We start from the raw sequence: 25492 nt of genomic DNA, 5'->3' as shown, positions 1-25492 counted from the left end.
TGGTCACCACATAAACTCCTTGAAACCATCACATGAACTTCAAGAAATGCCTATGGACAAATCCTTCAAATATAACTCAAGGCAACCATTAGTCCATAGAGATTGTCATCAATTACCAAAACCAAACATGGGGGCACCGCATGTTCTTTCAGTGTGGAAGATTAGGAAGACTTGCTCCCGGAATTAAGTCAATTCTATGTTGAATTCCTCTCATCGGTGGCAAGCCATGTGGCTCCCCAAGTATGTTCTGAAATTCTGCCAATAAACCACGTACCTTTGCTGGAATTTCAACAGTCAGGTGCTCTTCTCCCTTTACAACAAGTGCAGCACACAAATCTGCCTCCTTCAAGTCTTCTATAAACTCATGAGAGGTATGGGAGATAGTTAACATAGTTTTCCCCTCCTCCTTAGAGGTATTACCTTCGGGTTTGTTTGGTAAGATAATGATCCTTCTCTTGTTCCAAATGAAAGAGTAAGAATTTTCCTTGCCCTTGTGTGTAGTATCCACATCAAATTGCCAAGGCCTCCCAAGAAGAACATGGCTGGCATCCATGTCAACTACATCACACAACACATTTGAGCGATAATGCTTACCCAAAGAAAGTGGCAGGTTGCATTGTTTGGTGATCCTCATATTCACTCCTTTCTTGATCCATCCAATAGTGTAGGGATTTGGATGATCATGGGTTTCAAGCTTTAAATGGTCCACCAACTTCTGGGAGATAACATTCTCGCAGCTGCACCTATCAATCACTAGTTTGCATACCTTGCCATTCACCGTGCATTTGCTCTCAAATATTTTCTTCCGTTGTGTGTCATCGAGTTGTGGTGTGGAACATAGGACACGCTGGATCACACATACCACCTCTTCACCTTCTTCTTGACAAACCTCTTGTCCGTCTACATCTTCAGATTCGTATTCTTCCTCATCACTTTCACCATCATGGATAGTCGTGTTAACAAATTTCCTTAGTGGGCAGCCGCTAGATATGTGTCCCTCTTTACCACATTTATAGCACTTTGGGCCTTCATTTGCCTTACCCTTGCCTCTAGTTTGCTTCGGGATGGGCTGTTTTGTCTTTGGTGGAGTGGTCTTTTCTTCCACTCTATTAGGTTGGCTCCTAGATGAGCCTTCGGTATGAGGATATGGAGCCTTAGTTGTCTTTCTCATCCTCACAAACCTCTCGGCCTTTAAGGCTAGAGCTTGTGCTTGATCAACGGACCAGATTTGTTGCATCATCAATCGATCTTGAATAGCATCATTGAGACCATTGATGTACCTTGCAACTTGTTGCTCTTCAGTTTCAGCAAGGTTGCACCTCACTTGTAGCCTTAGAAACTCCTCCGTGTAATCTGAAACAGTCCTATTTTCTTGAGCACAATTTTGAAATTGGATAAATAGGATCTGGTCATAATCAGCGGGCAAAAATCTCCCTTTCAAGAGGCCTTTCATTTGTCGCCAAGTTCTAACACGAGGTTCTCCTCTCAGCCTGCGCTCCTCTTGAACGCGATGCCACCGTGCACCGGCTCCTCCTTTCAGTTTGTATGCAACCAAAGGAACTCTACGATCTTCCGGAACCTCCATGACCTCAAAGAAAGTCTCCACTTCATATAACCAATCCAGGCACCCTTCAATGTCAACATTTCCATTAAAACTTGGGATCTCAGCTTTCACCTTGTATGTATCTCTTGCATATGTAGGGTTGGGTGCTCTCCGATATGCGTAGAGATTTGGCTCTTCAAGGGCATCATCATATTCTTCACCTTCAGAAGCCTCAACATAAATTGGCCTTCTTGAAGCACGTTGAACAACATGTTGTCGTGGCGGTCTTGCTCCAAGATTACCTCTCCTTCCTTGATGAACATCTTCCTCTTCTCTAGATGAATCTCCTTCATTGGTAGCAGGGGGACACCCTTTCTTATCATCTCAACCAGCTGGCCAAATCTCCTATTAAGATCTTCACGCAGCTCTTTGATTTGTTGTTCAGCAGCATCCATCCTCTTCTCCAATTGCTCCATTGCTTGCTGCAACTTACTCTCGAAGAGGACAGCAAGAACTAGTATGGGTCAACGAGGCTCTGATACCACCTGAAGCAGCACAAAGTTTGTGGAGGAGCAACTCCACCTTGCTGCTACAATGTGTACAGCACAAGTGTTGAAGGAACAGCTTCAACGTGCTGCGCTAGATATCGCTCTAGAGGCGAATGTAGGTTGATAGGGCAGCAAGAGTTCAATCCAGAACTCCTAGGGCACAAGATCTACTCCAAGATCTTAGATAAGAACAACAAGTTCTATTATAGGTAGGGGTACATAGTCTCCTCCAAAGTAGAGGTGAGGACCTCTATTTATAGGGCTTTGGGAAGCTTTCACATACTTCTACTTATAGCTGGAATACTCTAGAAAACATTATGTAAGTTTCACCATTCTACTCATAGCTACTCACAATTAGAAGACTCTAGAAAACAGTAGGTAGGATAGAAAAGAAAAGGAAAGAAATACTACACTAGAGTGGAAGCATCTAGAAGTAGCCAAACAGATCTGGCATGTGTTTTCTTTCTTCTCATCTAGTGTTCCTCATCAACATAGGCTAACAAGACCGAGGAATATTGTACACAAGCATAAACATTATGAAAGCCTATATTCATGTTATTTTCAGGTCGAGATGATTATCAAGATACTTTTTTACTACAAAATGTTCAAGTTATTGCAAACATAAAACAGTTAAATGCAAATAGTAATCCATCTTCTTAAGTGCACATAAGCCAAAAGATAAAACAGTTAAATGCAAATAGTAATCCATCTCACACACAAAAGAAGTGCACATAAGGCAAGTAAAATGCTCCTACAAAGTAGCACCAGGCTCATAAGATTGTTCAGATTCCACATTGGAACGTGTGTCATGTAAGAATGACACATTCCATCAATTATAGGACTGGAATGTTACGCTAGAACAGTCAATTCACCCATTAACATTTCAAAGACATACTCTTCATATGGCATCATTTTTTCTGCATGTTCAACTTGAGTGTACAAAAACAAAACCTTCTATAGACAAAATGACTCGTCAAAGAATTTAAGTATCACACTATTGGTTTTGCATTTAGAGATCTGTCCAAATTCAACTTATAATGGTAGTAACTATAATGTTTTGAACAAAAAATAGTAGAATTTTGGTCCTCATCTATTTATTCAAGTCAATTTTCATCATAAACTCCTATATCGCTCAGATGGCAACCCCCAACTCTGAAAACTGGACAAAGCCTAGGCTGTTTGACCCGTACTTATGTTTGACAAACAAATGTTTAGAAAATATCAAGGTGGTGAGGCATGAAGCAGAGTCAGGGCACTCATGGAGGCAAGCCGACAATAATGAGGATGTGCTGGATATGGGGAGGAGTGGGGCAGAGAGACCAACGGATGAAAGAGCCAAACATAGAAGTGGCTGCCACGCGGGATCAGATTCATTATGTGGCAACTTAAATGGTACACTTCATATTTTCATACAAGCAAAATTTCCAGGTACACTCTCGAGGATTAGAGAAAACACTCACCTTTTTAGGAGGTTGTCTAAGCATATCATAGTATTCATGTTCATAATAACTTGTGTCCCTGTAAAACTAAAGAACCAAACAAAATAATGAACACAATAACACAAGTCCCAAAGTTATAGCAAGATATGTACTTCAACATACATGCTCAAGATTTCCCTTCCATGCCTTGTTTACATAATCAACCTGTCAAAAGTTGACCATGAATAATTGTATATTTAACAGAAGGAAAATTTCCATGAACGAAATGAGTTATAAGTTGGCCTTTAGGAGGCCTACCATTCTAACAACGTCATGACATGTATCATCATCCTTTCTCGGTAAGAATTCTTGAAGATCCTGACATTCCAGAAAAAGAATGGAGCCTAATCAACCATGTAATATGAGACAATATAGATATCAAAAGAAGTATACCATTATTGCTTGGATTGCATAACATCCATCAAAGCAATGGCCAGTCAAAGCATTAAATTCCTCCACTAATTTCGTAAACGATTCCTTATCCTTCAAAAGGAAAAAAACATGGTCACTCTACCAAATATGGAACTACTATAATATAATAGTTATTAATAAGAAAAGTACCCAATCAATAGAATCATCATCGATGCTGAAAAAGCCTTCTTCATCCAGCAGGTTCATCAAACTTGCAAGTTGACCTTTCACCTGGAAGTTTTCAATGTAAATACATGGTTCAACTGAGCATAATCGCAACAGATCAACATTAATCCATTGTTCAATTGGGGATTTTGTACTAAACCAAACTATTGGATAATCAAGATATTCAAAACTATTGGAAAAAATTATACTGTAAAAAAATTCAAAATTATTACGGACATCTTGTCTTGGGAAACGAAACAAACAGGAAATTCAGCATGATGCGGAAAGTCTGAAGTTCTTTTCTTTTCCTAGAAGAATTGCATTAAATTATTATTGAGTAGAGCCCTCCATGAAAAAGGACAAACATCACCAGGGAGGAAAAACTACACCTAACCTCTCTGAAAAGTTAAGTTAAAGATTCAAAACAGGTTTGCATACCTCATCATTGAGAAGGAGAGCTGTCAAGCTCTGAGTGTAAGAGTCCATTTCTTGTTCCCGCTTAAAAATATTGGCCATTCGCTATAAAAGAGTACAAATGTGTAGGAGAATAATTTGTAACATAATCATCAAAAACGTAAGTAGAAGAATGTAAAATCGACCAAGGAATTCTTCGAAGTAACAAGTACCTCAAAGGACATTTTGGCAAGACTGATGTCCAGTTTTGCAAACTGACCGTTCTCATCGTCTCTATGAGCACTTTCCTGGAAAAAAGTCAGCATACAAACAATGCATAAAGAAATTAATAGATAGATGTGTGGAGCCATATAGTGGAACGTTTCCAACAACAGAAAATGATGTTCTACCATGAAAGAAGAGAAGTCAATAGCATCATCCCATTTGCATGTAGCCAAATAATGATCGAACTCTTCATGCAGACGTTCTTGTTCTTTAGCTGTATAATACTGGAAAAAAGGACCCCCCCCCCCCCCCCCCCAAGTTAATACAGACTAGAAGGTGACCAAGTTAAAAGAGCTAAAGCAACAACAATATAGATAGGTACAGAATATAAGGCTGAATAAGTGAATAGAGATTACCATTTTTTTTGAAATTATAGGTTTCCATTTAGTTGTATATTTAAACCATGATGTGCCGAATCAGCACAAATGGCGCCTAACTCAATCAGGCTCCTATACCAGTAAGTCAGCCTGTGATGGTTGCTCTCTGGGATCCATTGAGTTTGCGCCCTGGAAAAGGATTTGGAAATCTTGTGCTCTGCTGATTTGATTTTTCATCTGGTTGGCTGTCAAGAAACGCTGCTGGACAGCTGATTGGTTATGTATAAGCATGGGCTGCCGCACTCTGCTGCTTGACCTTTGTGTGGTCAGGAAGAAGAAGAAATTCAGCACATCCTGGTTTCTTGTGTGTTCTCATGGCAATTCTGGATGCTGGTTCTCCAAAAGTTGGTATATCAGCTACTGTCCCCCAACCTGGTGCAACTTCTTTCTCCAGGTGGTGGTCAAGTGTTATCTAGAGGGCTCTCCTAAAGAGATGAGAAAAGGTCTTAAGTCCCTCATCATTCTGGTTGCCTGGGAATTATGGAAGCACCTGAATGCTTGTGTGCTGAGGGAGCAAACCCTTGTATTCCTATGGTTTTACAAGTGGTGGCTAGTGAAAGTCGTTTGTGGTGCTTTGCTGGAGCTGCAGCACTCCACAAATTGCTCCAGTGGTCGCTTACCCTGGACACTTAGTCCACCTTGGGGTAGCGTGTGGTAGTGGTCTCTGTTCTTCTGTGTGTGGCGCAACTGTTTTTTGCGTGTGTTCTGGCTTCTGGGAGCAGGCCTGTCAGCCTCTCCTTTGTACTCCCTCCGTAAAGAAATAGATCTAAACGCTCTTATATTTGTGCACACCAAAAGTTATACAATAGCTACGTGTATAGCCCTGTACTTGCATTGTAACAGCCCCTCAGTTACTACTAGCTTAATAGGTACTCCCTCCATGCTTGAAAAGAACGCATACAAGTTTTGTCTAAAGTCAAAAGGTGCAAAGTTTGACTAAGTTTACAGGAAAAACTATCAACAACAACAATACTAGATAGGTATAGTATGAAAGTATATTTTATTGTGTTTTCAGTTATACTAATTTGGTATTGTAGTTTTTGTATAAACTTGGTCAAACTTGGCACTGTTTTACTTCAAACAAAATTTGTAAGCCTTCTTTTCAAGCACGGAGGGAGTAAATAATTGTGTTACACAGTTCTAGTAATCCATAACACATTTATTGTACCATCGGACCATCTCATCAGCAATAATGCTAAATCTATTAGAATATCAGTGCACACATAACGGACGAGGATCATCTGCCGTTCGGCAGCGTGCCGTTCGGCCACTGGCAGGTGGGCCCACTGGGAAACAGGCCCACATGGCAGTGCCCCAATGGCAGGCGCCGTGCGTCAGGGGAGCCGCTTCCACACATAACACAGTTTGGATTTAAAATATGCATGGATACAACTTTGGGAATGGGGAAATACAATTAAAAATAGTAATGGCGTACCCCAGACTGTTTCTTCTTACTCCCGAAGTATACTGATGCATATGGCCGCAAATGCGCCAAGAAATCACCAGGGTCAGGTTCCAGTGGCTGTGAGAAGGAACTAGGTTAATAAAGTTCTGTCCACGCCCCCCCTCCCCCCCCAAAAAAAAAGAAAAAGAAAATTAATGCACAAACCTGAATTATTGCACACGCTTCAGCTAAGTCACGGGCACTTGTTAGCAGTACCTCCTTGTGGCGCTAGAAAATGTCAGTTTTTTAGCTTGCAACATAGGCGACAAAAAATAATCTAGGAAATATATGAAACAACTTCAAGACATCATAATAACCTCACGTATCAAGGGATGAAACTGAGGCTCCCAGAAAATCAACAACGAATCAAGGAAAAGCTACAAGAGAGATAGTCAGTCCAACCTTCCGTCAAATGACTTACAGAGTAAATTAATACTTACATCAACTGCCCTTAGTGCATAACCTTGCCAAAGGTCAGATTGTGGATGACAGCTTTCCTCAAGACGATCAAAAACATCATCCAGACAATCAGTTTGCTGTAAATGATCTAAGATCAAGTTAGGGATGTCCCTGTTACAGAAATGAGAAATGTAAGACCGGGCCAAATACCTTAATGTAAGGTTTCAGATTGATAAGTTGGACCAAAAACTCGTAGATCTCATCAGTACGTCGCCAATAGCATACATCACTCTCCTTTCTCTTAAAAACAACAAATTAAACTAACATCAAACAGGAATAAAATGCACGTGCATATTGCAAGCTGAAGGTTATCAAGAATAAAGTACTCACCTGTAGCATACGGGACATGATTCGCAAATGAGGTTGTTGCAAGTTGTTAATGGCATACTTTGCCTTAAACTCTGGATTCAGTCTCTCAAGAAGACCCTCACCGTTTAAAAATTTACGCTGCAAAATTGGTTCATTAGTGCAACTTACAGTTTTATTAACAAAATATAAAGTCAGAAAAATTGTAGTGTTCTTAAATCCCCAATAAAGTTATGTTGTACAAAACAAGGCTTTCGAAGGCAACTCCCAGAGGTAACACCCAAGGCTTTTCTGGTTGTATCGGTAATCTAACAAGTTTTTTCCAGCTCTATAAGGGCGTACCCAGTCTGGGAAGGGAATTTCTAGACGACCTTACCCTTGCATAATAATTCTGCAAGGACCTCCAGGCCACAAGTGGCGAGACTACCACTGCCCCAGGCCGCCCTTCTTTTTTCAGCTCTATGTCTAGAGGAATTTGTTTTAATTTGAAATGGCCGTATCAGAAATCCAACAAGTTTTTTCCAGCTCTATCTCTAGAGGAATTTGTGGAATTTTGAAAATAGCAAATGCAGTCCTAACAGCAGTTCAAAAAGGCGATAAAATAAAAAAATCAAAATAAATACCCATAAAAAAGAATCCTTGCCTACCAAAAATATTTTTCGAAACGGAGGCAAAGATTGCCTCATCTATTAAATAAGCAGAAGAGAATTGCCCAGTTAATTACGGAAAACCGGGCAAAAACCGGAACAACAAGGGCCAAGCCCACTCCCATAGACTGAAACACACAGGGCAAAGCCCACCCTTATCGACAACATGTCGACCTGCGGCCAGACAACGCAACTCCGACTCTGACGGAGAACTCAGAAGAACGAAACCAGGCACGGCTGGCGCCACGGAAGATCGCCGAAAGGGCCACCTGCAGCCAGTCATCGTACACCACAGGGCCCCACCGCCGCAGCTTCGACTCCACAGCAACAAACAAACCGAGGCAATACCGTGGACACGCCGGAGAAGAGCCGACTATCGCAACCATTGCCGCGTCGCCGACATCGCTCCCACCATCATCGTTGCCACAGAAGTCTGGCCGCCACAGTGATTCTCTCGGGGCCGCCGCCCCGACATCCACCGCTTCGTCGCACCCAGCGCAATCAACCGGCACCGCCTTCCGGGGCCGCCGCCCCGACATACCACCGCTCCCCTCGAGCAGCAACGCCGCACAACCTAGCTGCCCGCAGCCCACGCTGCTCAGGGTAACAGCTCGCAGACCATGAACGTCGCACCACATCCGGGGCCGCTGCTCCGACGTAAAGTCAGACCGCCTCCTCTGGGGCGCATCGACCAGGCTGATGACCTCGCTACCCACGCAGCACCAAGCCGCCACCGAAACAATGCACAACGCGACTCTGCCCCATAGAGCCACCGTTGCATCGCTATCCGAGGCCGCCGCCTCGGCGTACATCCACCGTCCAGAGCCGCCGCCCCGGCCTCCATCACCCCGACGACGACGCAACTCTGCACCACTGCCATGAGACCACCACTCCACAAAGGTCATTTGCTTCCAAGGCGGTGCCTCCAAAAAGGTAACGACATAATTGCCGCCGCCGCCCGCTCCAATGGATCTTGGGTTTTCCCCCGGAAACACCAGACAGTTGCGGCAGTAGATGGACGTAGCTCCGCGATGCGCCTTCAGGAAGGAATGCAATGCTCAAGAACATCGCCAACATCGGCACCGACCAGAGAAGGTGCAAGACTTTCGCCCGGAGAATCTACTCCACCGCCGAGCCTCACGAGGAAGCCAACGGCATAGGAACACAGCAAGTTGCGCAGAGTGCATCGTTGCCAACCACCAGCCCTCAACACGCCGCAGCAGAACGCCTTGTCAGATCTGCGCACCCCCGGCCACCTCCAGCCCAAACTGTTGCTTCATTGCACACACGGCCAGAGCAGTAGAAGAGCACACCACTCCGGTGGCCAGAGACCGATCTCCACGACCACCATCGCAGCGCCGCTGCGCCGCCGTCCAAAAACTGTAGCTCACCACCACCGCCGCAGCTCACCATCAGTAGAAACCTCCACCGTCGCGGCGCCGCCGCGCCGCCATCCAAAGGCTGCGGCTCGCCGCCATCACCGCAGCTCCCCCGGCCAAGGGAGGGGACCCCAGGCACCCAGCGTGCCCTACAGCCACAGCCCACCAGAGCGTCGCCGTCGCAGCACGCCAGAGCGCCTCCACCGCCAGATCGACGACGGCCGGCCTCAGCGCCGCCCCGCACGCCATCCAGCCGAGGAAGGGGGTGAGCAGCGCTGCCACCATGGCCGAAGCCACGCGGCGCACGACGAGGGCCCCCCGCCGCCGCCGTCCGCCTAGCGGGCTTTGCCCGTCGGCTTCCTCCGACGGCGACGGGGGGAGCGAGGGAGGAGAGGGCCGCGGGGGTGGCGGCGGCTAGGTTATCGCCAGAGCCCCCCCCCCCCCCCCCCCCGAGCGACGCGAGCGAGAGTTACGACATATTATTTTTCGTTTTCAGCCCTACCAAAAATATTGATTCTTGCAAGCACTTGCATGCATGTGTGCCTCCTTAAGTTTAAAAAATGACAATATTTGCATTCCTTCAAACAGTTGACTTCGATTGGCACAGTAGGACGCCATGGAACCACAAGAAACACGATGGAATCTAGTTTACTCAAAAACGTTGTAGGCTAGCTTAGATGTGTTTTGGAAGCTGGCACGAATGGGATTAGCGGTGGGAGACGGCATGAGGTGACTGAGTGATGCAAGATGGCGGAAGGAGAGAGGATTCAGGCAGGGATCTGTTAATGATGTGTTCGTAGGTTTCCACCTGTTGGAGTTGAGAGAGAAGGAAGACTGAAAAGATGAGTGAATGGACGACCGCCAACTCTTTATAAGTAGGAACGAAATGTCAATTGCACATACAAAATTTCATAACAAAAAATAAAATCATTTCAATTGATAGAAGATTTGGGATATCAAATGCATCCAATAAATTAGAAGCGAAAAATTATATCATATGTAGCCTAACATAACCCTGGTTCCAGCCAAACTGCCCCTCAATCAAAATTTGTTTCACAACATCAAGATCCATAAGGGCAAGGCAGGCATCAGCAAGTACTCCCTCCGTTCCTAAATATAAGTCTTTGTAGAGATTTCACTATGAACCACATACGGATGTATGTAGATGCATTTTAGATTATAGATTCACTCATTTTGCTCCGTATGTAGTTCATAGTAGAATCTCTACAAAGATTTATATTTAGGAACGGAGGGAGTACATATCATGTGGCACACGCTAATCAATGGCGAACAAAAGAACACAATGCAAGAAGCATCAAGACCAGCATTTGCATCATTCCAACATTGTGCTTACTGGAATTTTATATTGTTTATTGATAGGAATCCAAGCCTATAGTACATCTTTCAGGTAGCAGTTCTCCTAACACAAGAGAACAAGCCGTTTTCACATAGTTTTTTAGTTTTAGACACACCTTTTTCATACTAGTCTTTGATTGATTGTGATAGCCTACAAGAGATTTTGCCTTGGATGAACGATGAAAAGTTTATCCTGTGAGCTGGGACCAAAAGGCCTACAAACTTAGAGAACAATGAATTTATTGGTATTTCTGGACCCAACCTCAACAACAACAACAACAACAACAAAGTCTTTAGTCCCAAACAAGTAGGGGTCGGCTAGAGCTGAAAATCTCACAACCAACTCATGGTTCTGGCAGGCACATGGATAGCTAGTTTCCACGCACCACTGTCCATGGCTAGTTATTTGGTGATACTCCCCCGCTTTATATTATAAAGCAACCATCACCGTTTAGAACCGAAACACCGATACAAACACACACCACCACCGTACACAACACACACACCCAAGGCAAGATACAAAGGTACCGCGCACCGACAACCAAGCAAACTACAGATGACGCTTGGAGCCGGCGGAGACCTCCACCATGAGCATCCACAATAGAGAGGGGAGCTGGACAACAACGAAGCCAAGACTCCAAAGTGGTGCCTCCCAGAAGGGTACGACCATGGATAGCCGCCACTGCCCGATCCCGAAGATCAGGTTTCACCCGGAGCAAGACGACATGAGTAGGAACACCCCGATAAAGCCTTCAAGAAAGATATGGCGTCAACGGCCGTCGCCGCCGTCAGCCAGTCAAAGGATTGGGCAAGTGGTGTACCCCGGCGCTCATACCCCTCCGTCGCACCCTAACTCCGTCAACCACCCGCAACCACGCCACCCGTGTGGCCATGGTTGCCCGCCCGCACCTAAGGCGCACGCTCCGCACCCAAGTGTCGCACCTCCCGCCGCCAGAGTCGCTGCCCTGCAACCATACAACCCGGAGACCACACAAAGGCCCCGGCTTTGGCCCAACTAGTAGCCCCAGACCGACGAAGCCACATCGACGCTCCGCCCCGAACATCGGTAGACCTGTGCCAACCCGCCCGCGGCGAGGAAAGGGGGAAAAGGAAGAGCGGACGCATCCGGACCGACACCCGTGTGCCAGCGACAGTTGATGCGACGGGATCGAGGCCACCCATCCCTCCTACCGAGCTCCCCGCCGAGCTAGAGGAGAGGGGGAGAAGGAGGAGCAGACGCATCCGGGCCAACACACCCCTATGCCGGCGACAGGTGACGCAACCGCATCAAGGCCACCCGTCCCCTCCTACCGAGCTCCCTATCGAGCACACCCTCGTGCCACCCTACTATGGCAGCCAGCACACTTCCCTGCGAGCACTACTAGGAAATAGCTTATAGATAGAATATTAGTAGCAGCGCTGGGAGGCACAGGCGCTACTAGTACAACTTAGCAGCAGCACGGGGTTGCCCACAGGGCATTACTGTTAAGTGGGCCACACCGCACCCCCAAGGCAGGAGATACTAGCCCACTTAGCAGTAGCGTGGGATCTGTCCCGGTGCTACAGCTGGTGGGCTTAGCAGTAACGCCGGCCCATACCCCGCGCTACTGCTAACGGGCCCTATCCTCTTCCTCCGCCCACGGCCCCATTCTCTCCCTCATCACTCTCCCCTCACACTCTCTCGCGCTCGCTCTCTGCCACTGCCATCGCCCCGAGGTACTCATCATCTCGCCCCCTCCTCCCTCCTCTCGCTGCCCTCCTCCCTCCCTCCGTCCTCCCTTCCTTCCTCCATCCTAGCCTCCTCCCTCCCTCCTCGCTCTCTCTCTCCCTCCCTCCATCCCGGCCTCCTCTTTCTGTTCTTGTAGATAGTAGGTTTAGCAATGTTTTAGGTATCAAATAAAATATATAAATTAGGAATATTTTAGGTATCAAATAAATGTAGGTGTTTTGAATAGAATAGAGTAGAAAATTAGAAACATTTTAGGTATCAAATAAAATATAAAAATGTTGTTGCCAATTATATTGCGAAATATTTTTATGTCATTCTCACATTGCAAAATTAAGAGAGAGAGAGAGAGAGAGACCTACTTTCTTGAAAAACTAGGTTATTTAGTTATGCTTGTTGTCCAGATGAAATGCTAGGGTTATAAGATATATTGAAATGTTTTTGTCAATATTGAACCATTGAAATGAAATGAGCGGCAAGTTTGAAATTTTCTATATAAATGCTCATGTGTGGCGCAGGGTACATCACCGACGAGCCGGTCGACGACGCCCAGAAGATCACCGACGACAGCCGCATTGTCGACAACCATCGTCTATAGTGAGTAAACATGGACTATGCGGTTGCTTAAATACGAAAATGAAGGATATGTGCTTGCCCTAGTGGCATATGTTTGCAGGGAACACCTCCGAATGGCTTATGTTTTGCCGGAGTGTTGATTCATTTCGGTCCAGCAAATTTCAGGTGCTTGATATGTCCTATTTTAGCAAAGGTCATGCCAATTTTTTCGTGAATTTTAGCATGACTTGTTCTAGAATATATAGGAAATATCGAGTGCCCTGGATTTGCCGGAAAGAGAATTAAACGACATTTCGGGTTGACTTTAAGTCTGTCAGGGCTCCATACATGACGGTCAAAAATCAGTGAGGGAGAGTGTCCACCATATATGAGAGAAGAATGCCGGCTGTTGTCATGGGGGTCACTCTTCCTCTTCTTTCTCGTGATAGACCTTTTGGTAATGCATGGGAAGGAAGAGAAGAGCGACCATCACCGACGGTTGAAAAATTGGTGAGGGAGTGTCCACCATATACGGTCGAAATATCAGAGAGGAAGAATCCCGACTATTGTCGTGGGGGTCGCTTCTCCTTCATTCCCGTGTGCTAGACATTTTGGTGTAATGCACTCGGGAACAAAGGAAGGAGCAACCACTACTAGGGAAAAGCCTATACACAGGATCTTACCAGCAGCGCGTTTTAAAATAAGGCACTGCTGCAATGTAGCAGTAGCGCGCTCCTACAGAACTCGCTGCTGAAATAAAAGTAGCAGTAGCGCGCCTCCACTAAGCCGTGCTACTGCTATAATTCCCACGACCCCGCCGCGAAGCTAGTTATAGCAGCAGTGCGTTAATTCAAAGTGCGCTACTGCTAGGTAGTTTAGCAGTAGCGCCTTTACCTATAGCGCGCTACTGCTAAAACTCCACCCACGCTCTCCTCTATCCGATCCACACTCACACTCACACTCACTCGATCCCCCCTCAACCCCCCCCCCCCACCGGTCCTCCCCCGCCGGCCGCCGGCGCCTACCCCTCCTCCCTCTGCGCCACCGTCACCTCCTCCTCCTCGCTGGACTCGGTACCGCCCTCCTCCTCCGTCCTCCCTCAACTCGCCGCCGGCCGGCCCCTCCTCGCTTTGCCCTTCCTCCTCCGTCCTACTCTCTCCTCCCTCCTCCAGTCGCCCCTCCTTCTCCCTCCTCCCTCCTCCATCCACAACCCCTCCTCCCTGCTACATTTTGATTTAGTAGGCTAGTTCATATGCAACATTTTGATTTAGTTCATATGATTAGTTGATTTAGTAGGCTAGTTGATTTAGAACATTTTGATTTAGTTGATTTAGTAGGCAAGTTGATTTAGTAGGCTAGTTGATTTAGTTGATTTATAGAACATTTTGATTTAGTTGATTTAGTATGCAAGTTGATTTAATAGGCTAGTTGCTTTAGTTGATTTATAGAATATTTTGATTTAACAACTATTTTTCTTTCCTGTGAAGTGGATCGTTAATCCTTTGCTCATATTACTTTAGGAAAATGGCGCCACCACCACCACCACCATGTCGATTGAAGTCAAGGTGCGCCAGCAGCCTTGCAACTGGCAAGTTGTTCGGCATCTACTTACGGCCGAGTTTTCGTCATGCGGCGGTAAGAAATTATATGAAATGTAACAACTATTTTATTTTTAGTGTTGGCATTACTGCATTGTGTCATTTTGCTTTTTTTACACAGATCGTCCCATGCAATGTGAGGTTGAAATTCAACAAGCTGACAGGAGACACTGTGACATTTGAGGCTCCTGGGGGGCCGTACACTATGGAGGTCGAGAAAGGACGCAATATGTCACAAATTGGAGGAGATGGATGGGCCCGTTTCCTCGCCCGCATGCGTCTTACTGGTGGTGAGTTGATCAGCTTCTCCTTCAGAGCAGAAAGACCCAAGCTGGCTATCATTTATATCAACCTGGTGGAAGATGATGAAGATGACGAAGATGATGAAGATAATGAGGACCCACTCGATGAAGATGATGAGGACCCACTTCATGAAGCCATCGTAGCTCAAAGAATGAGGCTGAGCGAGGAGGAGGTGTGCAACCTACGGGACATAATTCCGCCACGTGCTGACTTTGTCGGGGTGCCATTCGTGACCCGCCTGACAAGTACCATGGTCGATCGACATGATATGGTATGTTATACTTACAAATGCAAATTATCCGATGATATGCTTAGTGTAGAGTCCAATGATATGTTGTGTGGAATCTAGTCGATGATATGCTTTAGTGTAGAGTTTGATCACATGATTATTAGTGTAGAATCTAAGGAACTATTAATAGTGTAGATAATCCATATATACTTATTTGCAAGAGTATGTGCGAGGCTATTTATTAATTGATATGTTTTTCTTATTCAGAAATTGGCAAAGAGCCTATCTGTGAGTTATGGTATTGAGCCTGATGAAGAAGGCTCAGCTGGACTACGCCTTACTGCAAGGGGCTCCGTCACAACCTGTACTTACCGCGTGGACACGGACGGTCGCACACACTTAAACTCGGTTGGGTGGAAGAGATTCCTCGATGGCAAGAATCTTCGTGTTGGACAGGCCATCCTAATTACTATCAGGAACACCCACCGCCCAGGCTTGAGGATGATGATCATCTTCGATATCATCTAGAACTACATATGTGTGTGTGGTAATCATCTAGAACTACATATGATGATCGTCGTCGATATCATCTAGAACTACATATGATGATTGTCGTCGATATCATCTAGAACTACATATGATGATCGTCGTCGATATCACCTAGTACTGCTTGAGGATGCATGTTGACTATATATGAAATTGTTATCTAGTACTCCCTTCATTCCAAATTACTCGTCGTGGTTTGAACTAAAACCACGATGAGTAATTTGGAACGAAGGGAGTACTACCTAGTACCTATAATGCTTTATGAAATTGATATCTAGTAGTACCTAGTATCTGGAAATTGCAGTTTATTGAAACCGAAACGGGGTAGGAAGCGGGGGAAAATGATGAAAGATATAGCAGTAGCGATGGGCTAGGAAATCGCTACAGCTAACTAATAGTAGCGCGTTCCAGAAAAGCGCTGCTGATATTGTCAACAGTAGTAGCGCGGGTACGGACCGCGCTACTACTAACCGTTAGCTGTAGCGCCGTAGTAGTAGCGCGGCTGCCCGCGCTGATGCTAGCCTCAAAACCCGCGCTACTACTAGGGTTTTCCCTAGTAGTGGACCATCACCGACGGTCGAATATATCAGCAAGGGAGTGCCCACCATATGCACCACGTGAGATGAGAATTTTCAAGGAAGACTCGACAGACCGAAAGTCAACCCGTGCTGAATAGTGATCTGTGTGTTGAGTTTCTGGTAATAGTCGTCAATTTATAATCTTTGAATTATGAACACAGTAAATGTCTGACGATGATAGGATCCCTGAGTGCGAATACTGCAGCGACGACCGGGGTATGTGCGACAGGCATCACCTGGAAAATGATAGATTCTTCACCATCAAGTTGGACAAGACCTTTGATGTTTTTACGGTACGTAACGGTAAACAAGTATTTTTTTTCATAGTTAAGCATGACTTGTGCTTATTTGCTTCAATGTGTAATTTCTGTTTTTTACAATTCAACTAGTGCATCCCCTGCCATACAAGACTGCTTGTCTTGGATAAGCTCGATTTCCAAGATAGTGATAGTATGGAGATGAAGATAGCTCAGCTTACGACTCAACATGGTTACGCTTTTACAGTTAAGGTCTACAATGCAGTTAATCACACACATTTTGGTTGCTCAAATTGGAGAGCTCTATGCAAGGCCTGAATTTCAGGAGGATATGCAAATAACCTTCGATATTCGTCTTGAAGATGACGTTGAAGATAATATCGACATTTGGGTGAATGTGTATATGCTTCCAGTTCTACCTCTATGTGAGTTTGTCAAATAAATTTGTTATGTAATTTATATTGTTTATTTAAAAACAGTTAACAGCTTATTTCCATTCTTCAAGAAATGTACAAAAGGTAGTACACAAAACCTACTACACTTGTGGCTCTTTGCGAGGAGAAAAATCATCTTATCTCATTTATTACTGATGTTGAGACTTTCAATAACAATTATGAAACTCCTCCACATTATGGTCAATACGTGCCACTAGTTCACGTGTTGAACTATGGTAACATCCATGGAAATAGCATGGTTTTACTATTATGACACCAGTGCATCTTTAACATACATTCATCTAAAGCTAAACTACATTGCTAACTATGTTATTATTATGTTCTTCAACAGAAACTCCCGAAGGATTGTGTGCCTCATCTGATGCATATGAAAGGTGGCATGGATATTATTAGCTTATGACCAAGTCTGCCTACGGCTCACCGCAGTGCATATACGATTTCTCGAAGAGATGAAGACTTCACAATCAAAGGATGGAGGAAAGTTATGAATGATCGCAAGAAGCTACTTGGAGGCAACATGGTGCGAAGCCCACAAATTGGAGACATGTGGATCTCCATTCTCCATAATGGAGTCAGGGGCTATCCTGTTTTATGCTATTTTACCTTAGAGAGAGTAGCAGGTCCTAGCTAGTACTCATCATGTTCTAAGAACAATTAACTAGTGTTGGTTATGACTATGATGATGAGGAATTGTTATTATGACGATGATGAGTTATGAGCTAGAATGTGTTAGAATGATGAGTTGTTATATGACTCATAGATGATGATGAGGATCAAGGAGTTGTTATTATCATGATGAGTTCTTATATGATGATGATGACGATGAGTTGTTATTATGATGATGATGATGATGATGATGATGAGTTATTATGATGACGATGAGCTATTGTATCAAAATTTGTATAATGGGTGTATAAATACAGTATAAAACAAGAAAAAACATAAAACATTAGCAGTGGCACTGTTTCAAGGTTTACCAAAGCTTGTTGGACGCGCTCTACTGCTATGTTTATTTACCAGTAGCGCTGGGCAGAAAGCACGCTACTGCTAAAAAATAGTTGTAGCGTCGTAGCAGTAGCGCGTGTGCCAGCGCTACTGGTAGCTCAAAACCCAGCGCTACTGGTAAGGTTTTCCCTAGTAGTGGAGTCCACCAATAATCGCGCGCCCGCCGATGAGGGGTACCAAATCGACCCACAGCAGGAGCCACGGTAGCTCACGAGGGAGGTCCTCCCGCGCCGAGCGCCACCGTCCAACCTCCCACCCACCGATGGACAGGGGCCACCCACCTCCACTGCTGTCGCGCGCCACCCCCACTAGTAGAACCATAGCAAGGGCAGCAGACTCCCTACAGCCACCACACGCACGCCCTGGCACCACACAGCCGTCCACACTGTTAGGAATAAGCAACTTGTATTCCCATGAGGCCATAGGCCGATATATATACATGTACAGGTGTGGAACATATGCAGGAAACCCCTTATACAACGGGATAAATACAAAGGGGTACATGACCTATATTATAACTCTAACACCCCCCCTCAAACTCATGGTGGAGGAACAACACTGAGTTTGGAGAGATAAAAGCCATGTTGTGCTCTAGTCTGGGCCTTCGTCAGGAAATCCGCCAATTGTAACTCAGAAGGCACATACTGAAGAGCAATAACCTAATCCTGCACAGCAGCGCGCACATAGAAAGCATCAACACCAATATGCTTGGTGAGCTCATGCTTCACAGGATCGCGCGCAATGCTAATAGCACCTGTACTGTCAGATAAGAGCAGAGTCGGTGTAGTGACACAAACACCAAAATCCTGAAGTAACCACCGTAACCAAGTCACCTCTGCCGTCAAAAGAGCCATGGCTCGCAACTCAGCCTCAGCACTCGAACGAGAAACTGCAATCTGTTTCTTCGTCTTCCAGGCAATGAGAGAACCGCCAAGAAAAACATAGTAAGCAGAAAGTGAACGGCGATCAGAAGGATCACTAGCCCACGTAGCATCCGCATAGGCCTGAAGCTGTAAAGAACTGGAGCTAGGAAAGAATAGACGATGAGAGATCGTGCCCCGAAGATATCGGAGAACACGAAGGAGATGACTATAGTGAACCGATGTGGGAGCAGAGACAAACTGACTCAGAATATGAACCGGATAAGAGATGTCCGGATGAGTGACAGCTAGATAGACAAGACTGCCAACGAGATGACGATAACGCGTCGGGTCAGGGAGAGGATCACCATTAGTAGCACGGAGGTGAACATTGAGCTCCATAGGAGTCTCAACAATGCGCTCGTCAGTAAGAGCAACACGAGCAAGAAGATCCTGGATATACTTTTCCTGGGATATAAAAAAGCCATCAGAGGTAGAAGAGACTTCAATCCCAAGAAAGTAGCGAAGAGGTCCAAGATCAGACATAAGAAACTGCTCACTAAGACGGGCCTTTACAAAGGCAATATACTCGGGGTCATCCCCAGTGATGACCATATCATCAACATAGAGAAGAAGAAGAGTCCAGCCACGAGGAGAAAGGTGAATAAACAATGCTGGATCATGAGCACTTGCTGAAAAGCCAGCAGTAGTGACCACAGAGGCAAAACGCTCAAACCAGGCGCGAGGGGCTTGCTTAAGGCCATAGAGAGAGCGACGAAGACGACACACCATGCCATCAGGAACAGAATACCCAGGTGGTGGCTGCATGTACACCTCCTCACGTAGCTCACCATTAAGAAAGGCATTCTTAACATCAAGCTGAGATATAGACCAGTGGCGTGCAGAGGCAACGGCAAGAAGTGTACGAATAGTGGTCATATGGGCCACAGGAGCAAAAGTCTCATCATAATCACGACCATGCTCCTGCTGAAAACCACGAGCCACGAGACGAGCTTTGTGACGCTCAAGAGAACCATCGGAGCGAGTCTTAACCTTGTAGACCCACTTACAAGTGATGGGACGGACTCCGGGAGGAAGAGAAACAAGATCCCAGGTACCAGTGCGTTCAAGAGCAGCAATCTCCTCTGCCATCGCAAACTGCCATTCAGGATGAACAACAGCCTGACAGCAAGAAGTCGGCTCAAGAACAGCAGCACCAGCGGTGGGAAATCCAAAGCGATCAATAGGCGGACGAGGACGAGAACGCAAGCCATAAGTAGGCTGAGAAGAAGAGGACGACTCATCCAAGGAAGCATCCACATGTCGTGAACGACGAGTGTAATGCTGAGGAAAAGATGGAACAAGAGAAGGAGGAATCGCCAAGTTAGAATCGGGGGGTGGCGACGGAGAAGTCACCGGAGAGGAAGGTGTAGAATCCGGTGACATGCTAGGTGAGGAGACCGGGGAAGATGGTGGCGGCGAATCGACGAGGGGTGGAGAAGCAGAGGGAGTGGAACGAATAGGCACAGGCGCGACGGGGGTGATAGGTGAGTCAGGAAAAGTGAGGAAAGAGATATCCTCCACTGAAAAAAGCGAGGAAGATGGGCGTGGGTAGAAAGGACGAGACTCATCAAAAGTCACGTCTCGAGAGATACGCATCCGACGACCGATAGGATCCCAACAACGATAGCCCTTATGCTCATCACTGTAGCCTAAGAAGACACACTCAACAGACTGAGCGGTCAGTTTGGTGCGTTCGCGAGGGGCAAGAAGAACATAGCAAACACAACCAAACAAGCGAAGCATCGAATAATCGGGAGAACGATCAAAAAGACGCTCAAAAGGAACACCACCCTGCAAAGCAGCGGACGGCTGAAGGTTGATGAGATAAGCGGAAGTGGAGATAGCCTCGGCCCAAAAATGAGGTGGAAGAGAGGCGGCGATCATCATAGCACGAGCCGTCTCAAGAAGGTGACGATGCTTGCGCTCAGACACACCATTCTGAGCATGAGCACTAGGACAAGAGAACTGGGCAAGAGTACCCTGCTCAGCAAGGACACCACGCAACATCTTAGAGATATACTCGCCAGTGGAGTCAGCACGAAAAACACGAATGGGTGAAGAGAACTGAGTATGAACCATGGCAGCAAAACGCTTATAAATAGACAACACCTCACTACGAGAAGTCATGAAATAAAGCCATGTGTAACGAGAAAAATCATCGATGAAAATAATATAGTATTTATGACCACCTTTCGAAGCGAAAGGAGCAGGACCCCATACATCAGAATGGACTAAATCAAAAGGACGCGTAGACACTGACTCACTATGTGAATATGGTAACTGAATCTGCTTGCCAAGACGACAACCCTGACACTCTAAAGAGACATCTCCTGAGACAGACCCCAGAAGACCTCGACGAACTAAAGACGACAACCGAGAACCACACAGATGACCAAGTCGATGATGCCACTGCTTGAAGGAACCAGTAACAGAGGCGACAGCAGCGGAGGGACTGGCGATGGTGGTGGCAGCAGAAGGAACATGAAGCCAGTCCAACTCCCAAAGACCCTGAGAATCACGGCAGCGAGGGCCAGCCCCAACCAGAGTGTGCGTGCGACGATCCTGGACAGAACAAGAGTCAACATCAAGAATGACACGACAACCAGAATCAGTAAGTTGACCGGCAGAAAACAGATTCATGGTAAGTCGAGGAACATGAGCAACATCAGGAACGGAATAAGAAGGAGTGGAAAGATGGCCTCTACTAGCAACAGAAAGTGGAGTACCATCAGCAGTGAAGACATGAACAGGAGAATCCAGCGATCGAAGAGAGGACAAAGCGGAAGAATGAGAAGACATATGAAAAGAAGCTCCAGAGTCCAGAACCCATGGGGATGTACCTGACTGTGTAGAGGGCGGGTGCTCAGTGCGGGAAGCATCAGTCACAGAACCAGCAGTACTCGTCGAGGAAGAACCTGAAGCCGCGAGCAGACGCTTAAGTCTCAGAATATCCTGCTCAGTCAAAGCAATGGCTGAAGCTGTCGAGGGAGATGACGAAGTCCCCGAGGAGGATGATCGCGCCTTGCGCAGGTGTTTCCGCTTTGTGTAGCACTGGGACTCAATATGACCATCATTGTTGCAGTAGTCACAATGTGGACGGGGGCGACCGGAGCCTCCAGAAGGAGTGGGCAAGAGCGGCGGAGCACTCGAGCGAGAATGGGGCGGTGCAGCAGGTGGAGTGGAAGAAGCCCGAGTAGCGAGCACAGAGGGAACCTCCAGCAAACCAGCACCACGTAAGCGAGTCTCCTCAGCACGAATCTCTGAAAGCGCCTCCATGAGAGAAATACGGCCACGAGCAAACAACTGAGCACGCCGGGGCTCAAACTCCTTACGGAGCCGAGACAGGAACTCGTAGACGCGATGAAACTCCAAGTTGGCCTGGACAGCCTGGCAGCAGGGGCAAGTACGACAACCAGCACTGCGGAGAGAATCAAGCTGGCGCCAGATAGCAGAACTCTGTGCATAAAAGTCATCAACAATAGAGTCACCCTGCTGAAGAGCATGCTCCTGACGAACCACAGAAAGGTATAAGGCATCACCAGAGGGCTCATAGCGCTGACGAAGACAGGTCCACATCTGAAAGACAGTAGGAAGACCCAGAAACTCGGAAGCAAACTGAGGCAGAACACTAGCAGTGAGAACCGCTGCAGCACGAGCATCATCATCAAGCCACTGGGTGTAAACAGACAAAGCACCATGATACGTCTGAAGAGCCTCCTCATAAGCCAAAACCCTCTCATCATAAGCACGATCAGCAGTCTCATCAGCAAGCTTAGCCGCATCCTTGGCGGCCTGAGTAGCGTCCGTAGGAAGAACCAGTGGAGTCGGCGGAGTAGGGGCCATCGGAGGGACCGGACGTGGCGGACAGCAGACCTCGCCAGAAAGAACACTCCAGAGACGAATGCCACGCATGTGAATGCACATGAAGCCAGCGAACTCGGTGTAGTTGGTACCATCGAAGATCACCGGACAGCGAGGGACAGCAACATAGCCTGATGCAGCAGACATATTTTTTTTGGCAAAGATCCGAACGAGGACGAGGAAGCCGGACGAGGACGGCGGCTGGGAGCGGGATCCGGCGCAGCAGACCGCAGACGGCAGCAGGGGACGATCGGGAGGAGAGGGACAGCAGCCCAGCCGATCAGGAGGAGAGGAGCCTGGCGATCCAACCGGCGGGAGGGCGATCCACACGGCCCAGGCGATCGTGAGGAGAGGAGCCTGGCGGCGGCCGATCGGGAGCCGCCCTGGCACCTGGCGGGAGCAGCGCCTGGCGGGAGGGGGGAGCAGCGCCTGGCGGGAGGGAGGAGCGGCGGGAGAGACGCAGCAGAGCAGAGAGCGGCGGGAGAGACGCAGCAGACGCAGCAGAGCGGCGGCGGCGACGGGATTGGATCGTAGCACGAGTTGCGCGTGCGAAAAAAGACCTAAGCTCTAATACCATGTTAGGAATAAGCAACTTGTATTCCCATGAGGCCATAGGCCGATATATATACATGTACAGGTGTGGAACATATGCAGGGAACCCCTTATACAACGGGATAAATACAAAGGGGTACATGACCTATATTATAACTCTAACACACACCACCGTCGAACCCACACACTACCGCGAAGCTCTGCCTTGCACCTCCGCGCCGTGTGAGAAGCGACGCGCCTCTGCCTGACAGCGCTGCCCCGCGTCAGCCGCCACCACACCGAGGGAAGGGAGAGCCCCGCTAGCGCCGACGTTGCCCGGGCTTCGCCCAACAGCGCCCCCCGACGACGGCGAGGAAGGAGGCGTGAGGGAGAGGGTAGCCCGGCGGCAGCGGCGGCACCTAGGGTTGCCTCCCGGTCGCTCGCGGGAGCGACGGGGGAGACTCCTCCCGTGTCAAGTTCGGTCTACCCCAACCTCTCTTGACATTATCAGCACGCCTTAGCCTTCCCAGAACTTCTTGGTGTTCTCATTGTGGCCTACTTGCGGGGCATTCACGCTGATACATTGAAAACTAAGTCCCCAACTACTACCTTGACCAAGATAATCTAATCCCCACACCTTTTGATGTCTACCACTTCATACTTGAGGCTCCCGTTGAACAAGATGTCTACTCCATTGTTGTTTGCAGTTGTCCCCGTGTAGCACAGCTTCAAACCGGTATCTTAGGGGCTGTTTGGATTGCTACCAAAACTGTCCATGCCAAAAATTTGGCTAGCCCATGGAATTTGGTGGTTGTTTGGATCATTGCCAAATATTTGGCACGCCCAGCGACCAGGGTTTTTCCCCGTGTATTTTTTGCCAACGCGCGGGCAAGATGTGGGCAAGCAAAAGCTGCGCCAAAAAATTGGCGTGCTGTTCTTGGTGGGCCCTACATACGACGTAGTGGTACAATTGATATTTTTTTAAGGGATTCTGTAGGTTAAGACTGATTCTGTTAGCGGTAATCAATCGGTAACAAATCCCTTCGTGCTTCCGCGTGATTAGTAGATGCATGCAGCATCCTTCGAAAAGAAAGGAGTGCATGCAGCATCCTTCGAAAAGAAAGGAGTGCATGCAGCATGGCGTGCAGCACGGGATTTATGTTTCAACTTGCGATAATTGTGTGACATTGTTTTGGCATTTTTTTCTATATAGATTTGCATAATAGTTTTCTAATCTGTACATACTTCTCACTTCTAGATAATAGATGCATTTAAATATCTCCTTAAATGTTTTTCAAGTAGTATAATCATGGTACCAGTTGGTCACAAACCAAGCAAAGGCCTCTTTTGCCAAAATTTGGAGGATACCATGGCCCCAAACCAAACAACATCAGCTTGCCAAAATTTTGGTCATGCCTTTGCTTTGGTCATGCCAAAAGATTGGTGTGGCTAGCTGGGGCGTGAACCAAACACACCCTTATTGCCTCCTTTGCCTTTTGTCCCCTTCATTTGGTTTCTTGGGCATAAAGGATATCAATACCTCTCCTCACCACTGTATCAACTAGCTAGCTCCCGAAGCTTACCTGTCACGGTCCCTACATTCCAGCTAACTAAGTGAATCCTCTTAGGCTCGGCTAGTTTCCTTACCCTTCGCATTCGTCGAGTTAAATGTGAAGACCCTTGCTCATTTTTTTCACTACGCCCAGGCGTTGATGTAGCGCGCCACTAAGGATGCGACGACCCCACAACATAATATTGTAAATTATCTATACATGCCTAGGCAAGTTAATGATGTACAATTAGGTAGTCATAGAAGGCAAACAAAACATGTGTATGGACACCAGAAAACATGTTTCCTTGACTACATTGTCACACAACTAAGCATTTTATTCAGCATTGGAGAGTATGTGCTTAATAAATGAATATCACATGATGGAGCAAAAATTTACCTCCAGACAGTCATACATTGTATCCACCTCATGCAACATTTCCATATAGGTAGGAAAATATCTGTCAAATTCTTCATTGAACTGCGCAAAGCATAAAAGGGAACATATTGTGAAGAAAAACGAGCACCAGAAATAAGCCAAGTAACTTCTTTGAATGTGAGAATAAATTATAAAAAAAGCAAGAG

At 46.7% G+C, this 25492-nt stretch overlaps 1 protein-coding gene and 1 pseudogene across 3 annotated transcripts in view; both read right to left on the bottom strand.

Annotated features, from left to right (window-relative positions):
- Nucleotides 1–25492, bottom strand: part of LOC109755174 (uncharacterized) — a 37855-nt gene that overhangs the window by 6773 nt on the left and 5590 nt on the right. Inside the window, exons 8-22 of one of the 3 annotated variants that reach the window (XM_020314062.4) lie at nucleotides 25308–25388; nucleotides 7434–7550; nucleotides 7254–7343; nucleotides 7085–7180; nucleotides 6962–7021; nucleotides 6810–6872; nucleotides 6636–6722; nucleotides 4949–5047; nucleotides 4772–4846; nucleotides 4584–4664; nucleotides 4131–4211; nucleotides 3963–4052; nucleotides 3828–3887; nucleotides 3693–3734; nucleotides 3552–3617 (exon numbers count right to left, since the gene is read on the bottom strand). In XM_020314062.4, the coding sequence (XP_020169651.1) occupies nucleotides 3552–3617; nucleotides 3693–3734; nucleotides 3828–3887; nucleotides 3963–4052; nucleotides 4131–4211; nucleotides 4584–4664; nucleotides 4772–4846; nucleotides 4949–5047; nucleotides 6636–6722; nucleotides 6810–6872; nucleotides 6962–7021; nucleotides 7085–7180; nucleotides 7254–7343; nucleotides 7434–7550; nucleotides 25308–25352 (1152 nt within the window). In that variant the 5' untranslated portion in view covers nucleotides 25353–25388. Of the gene's footprint in view, nucleotides 1–3456; nucleotides 3618–3692; nucleotides 3735–3827; nucleotides 3888–3962; nucleotides 4053–4130; nucleotides 4212–4583; nucleotides 4665–4771; nucleotides 4847–4948; nucleotides 5048–6635; nucleotides 6723–6809; nucleotides 6873–6961; nucleotides 7022–7084; nucleotides 7181–7253; nucleotides 7344–7433; nucleotides 7551–24649; nucleotides 25389–25492 lie in introns of those variants that run through there. The other 2 variants (XM_045235147.2, XR_006672506.2) reach the window with 2 other exon arrangements.
- On the bottom strand, nucleotides 21718–24524 carry LOC141042503 (uncharacterized; annotated as a pseudogene).

This window comes from Aegilops tauschii, chromosome 3 (genome assembly GCF_002575655.3).
Source record: "Aegilops tauschii subsp. strangulata cultivar AL8/78 chromosome 3, Aet v6.0, whole genome shotgun sequence".
NCBI classification, from domain to species: Eukaryota; Viridiplantae; Streptophyta; class Magnoliopsida; order Poales; family Poaceae; genus Aegilops; species Aegilops tauschii.
The sequence above is the reverse complement of the archived record's forward strand: the minus strand, read 5'-3'. Positions and strand labels throughout refer to the sequence as shown.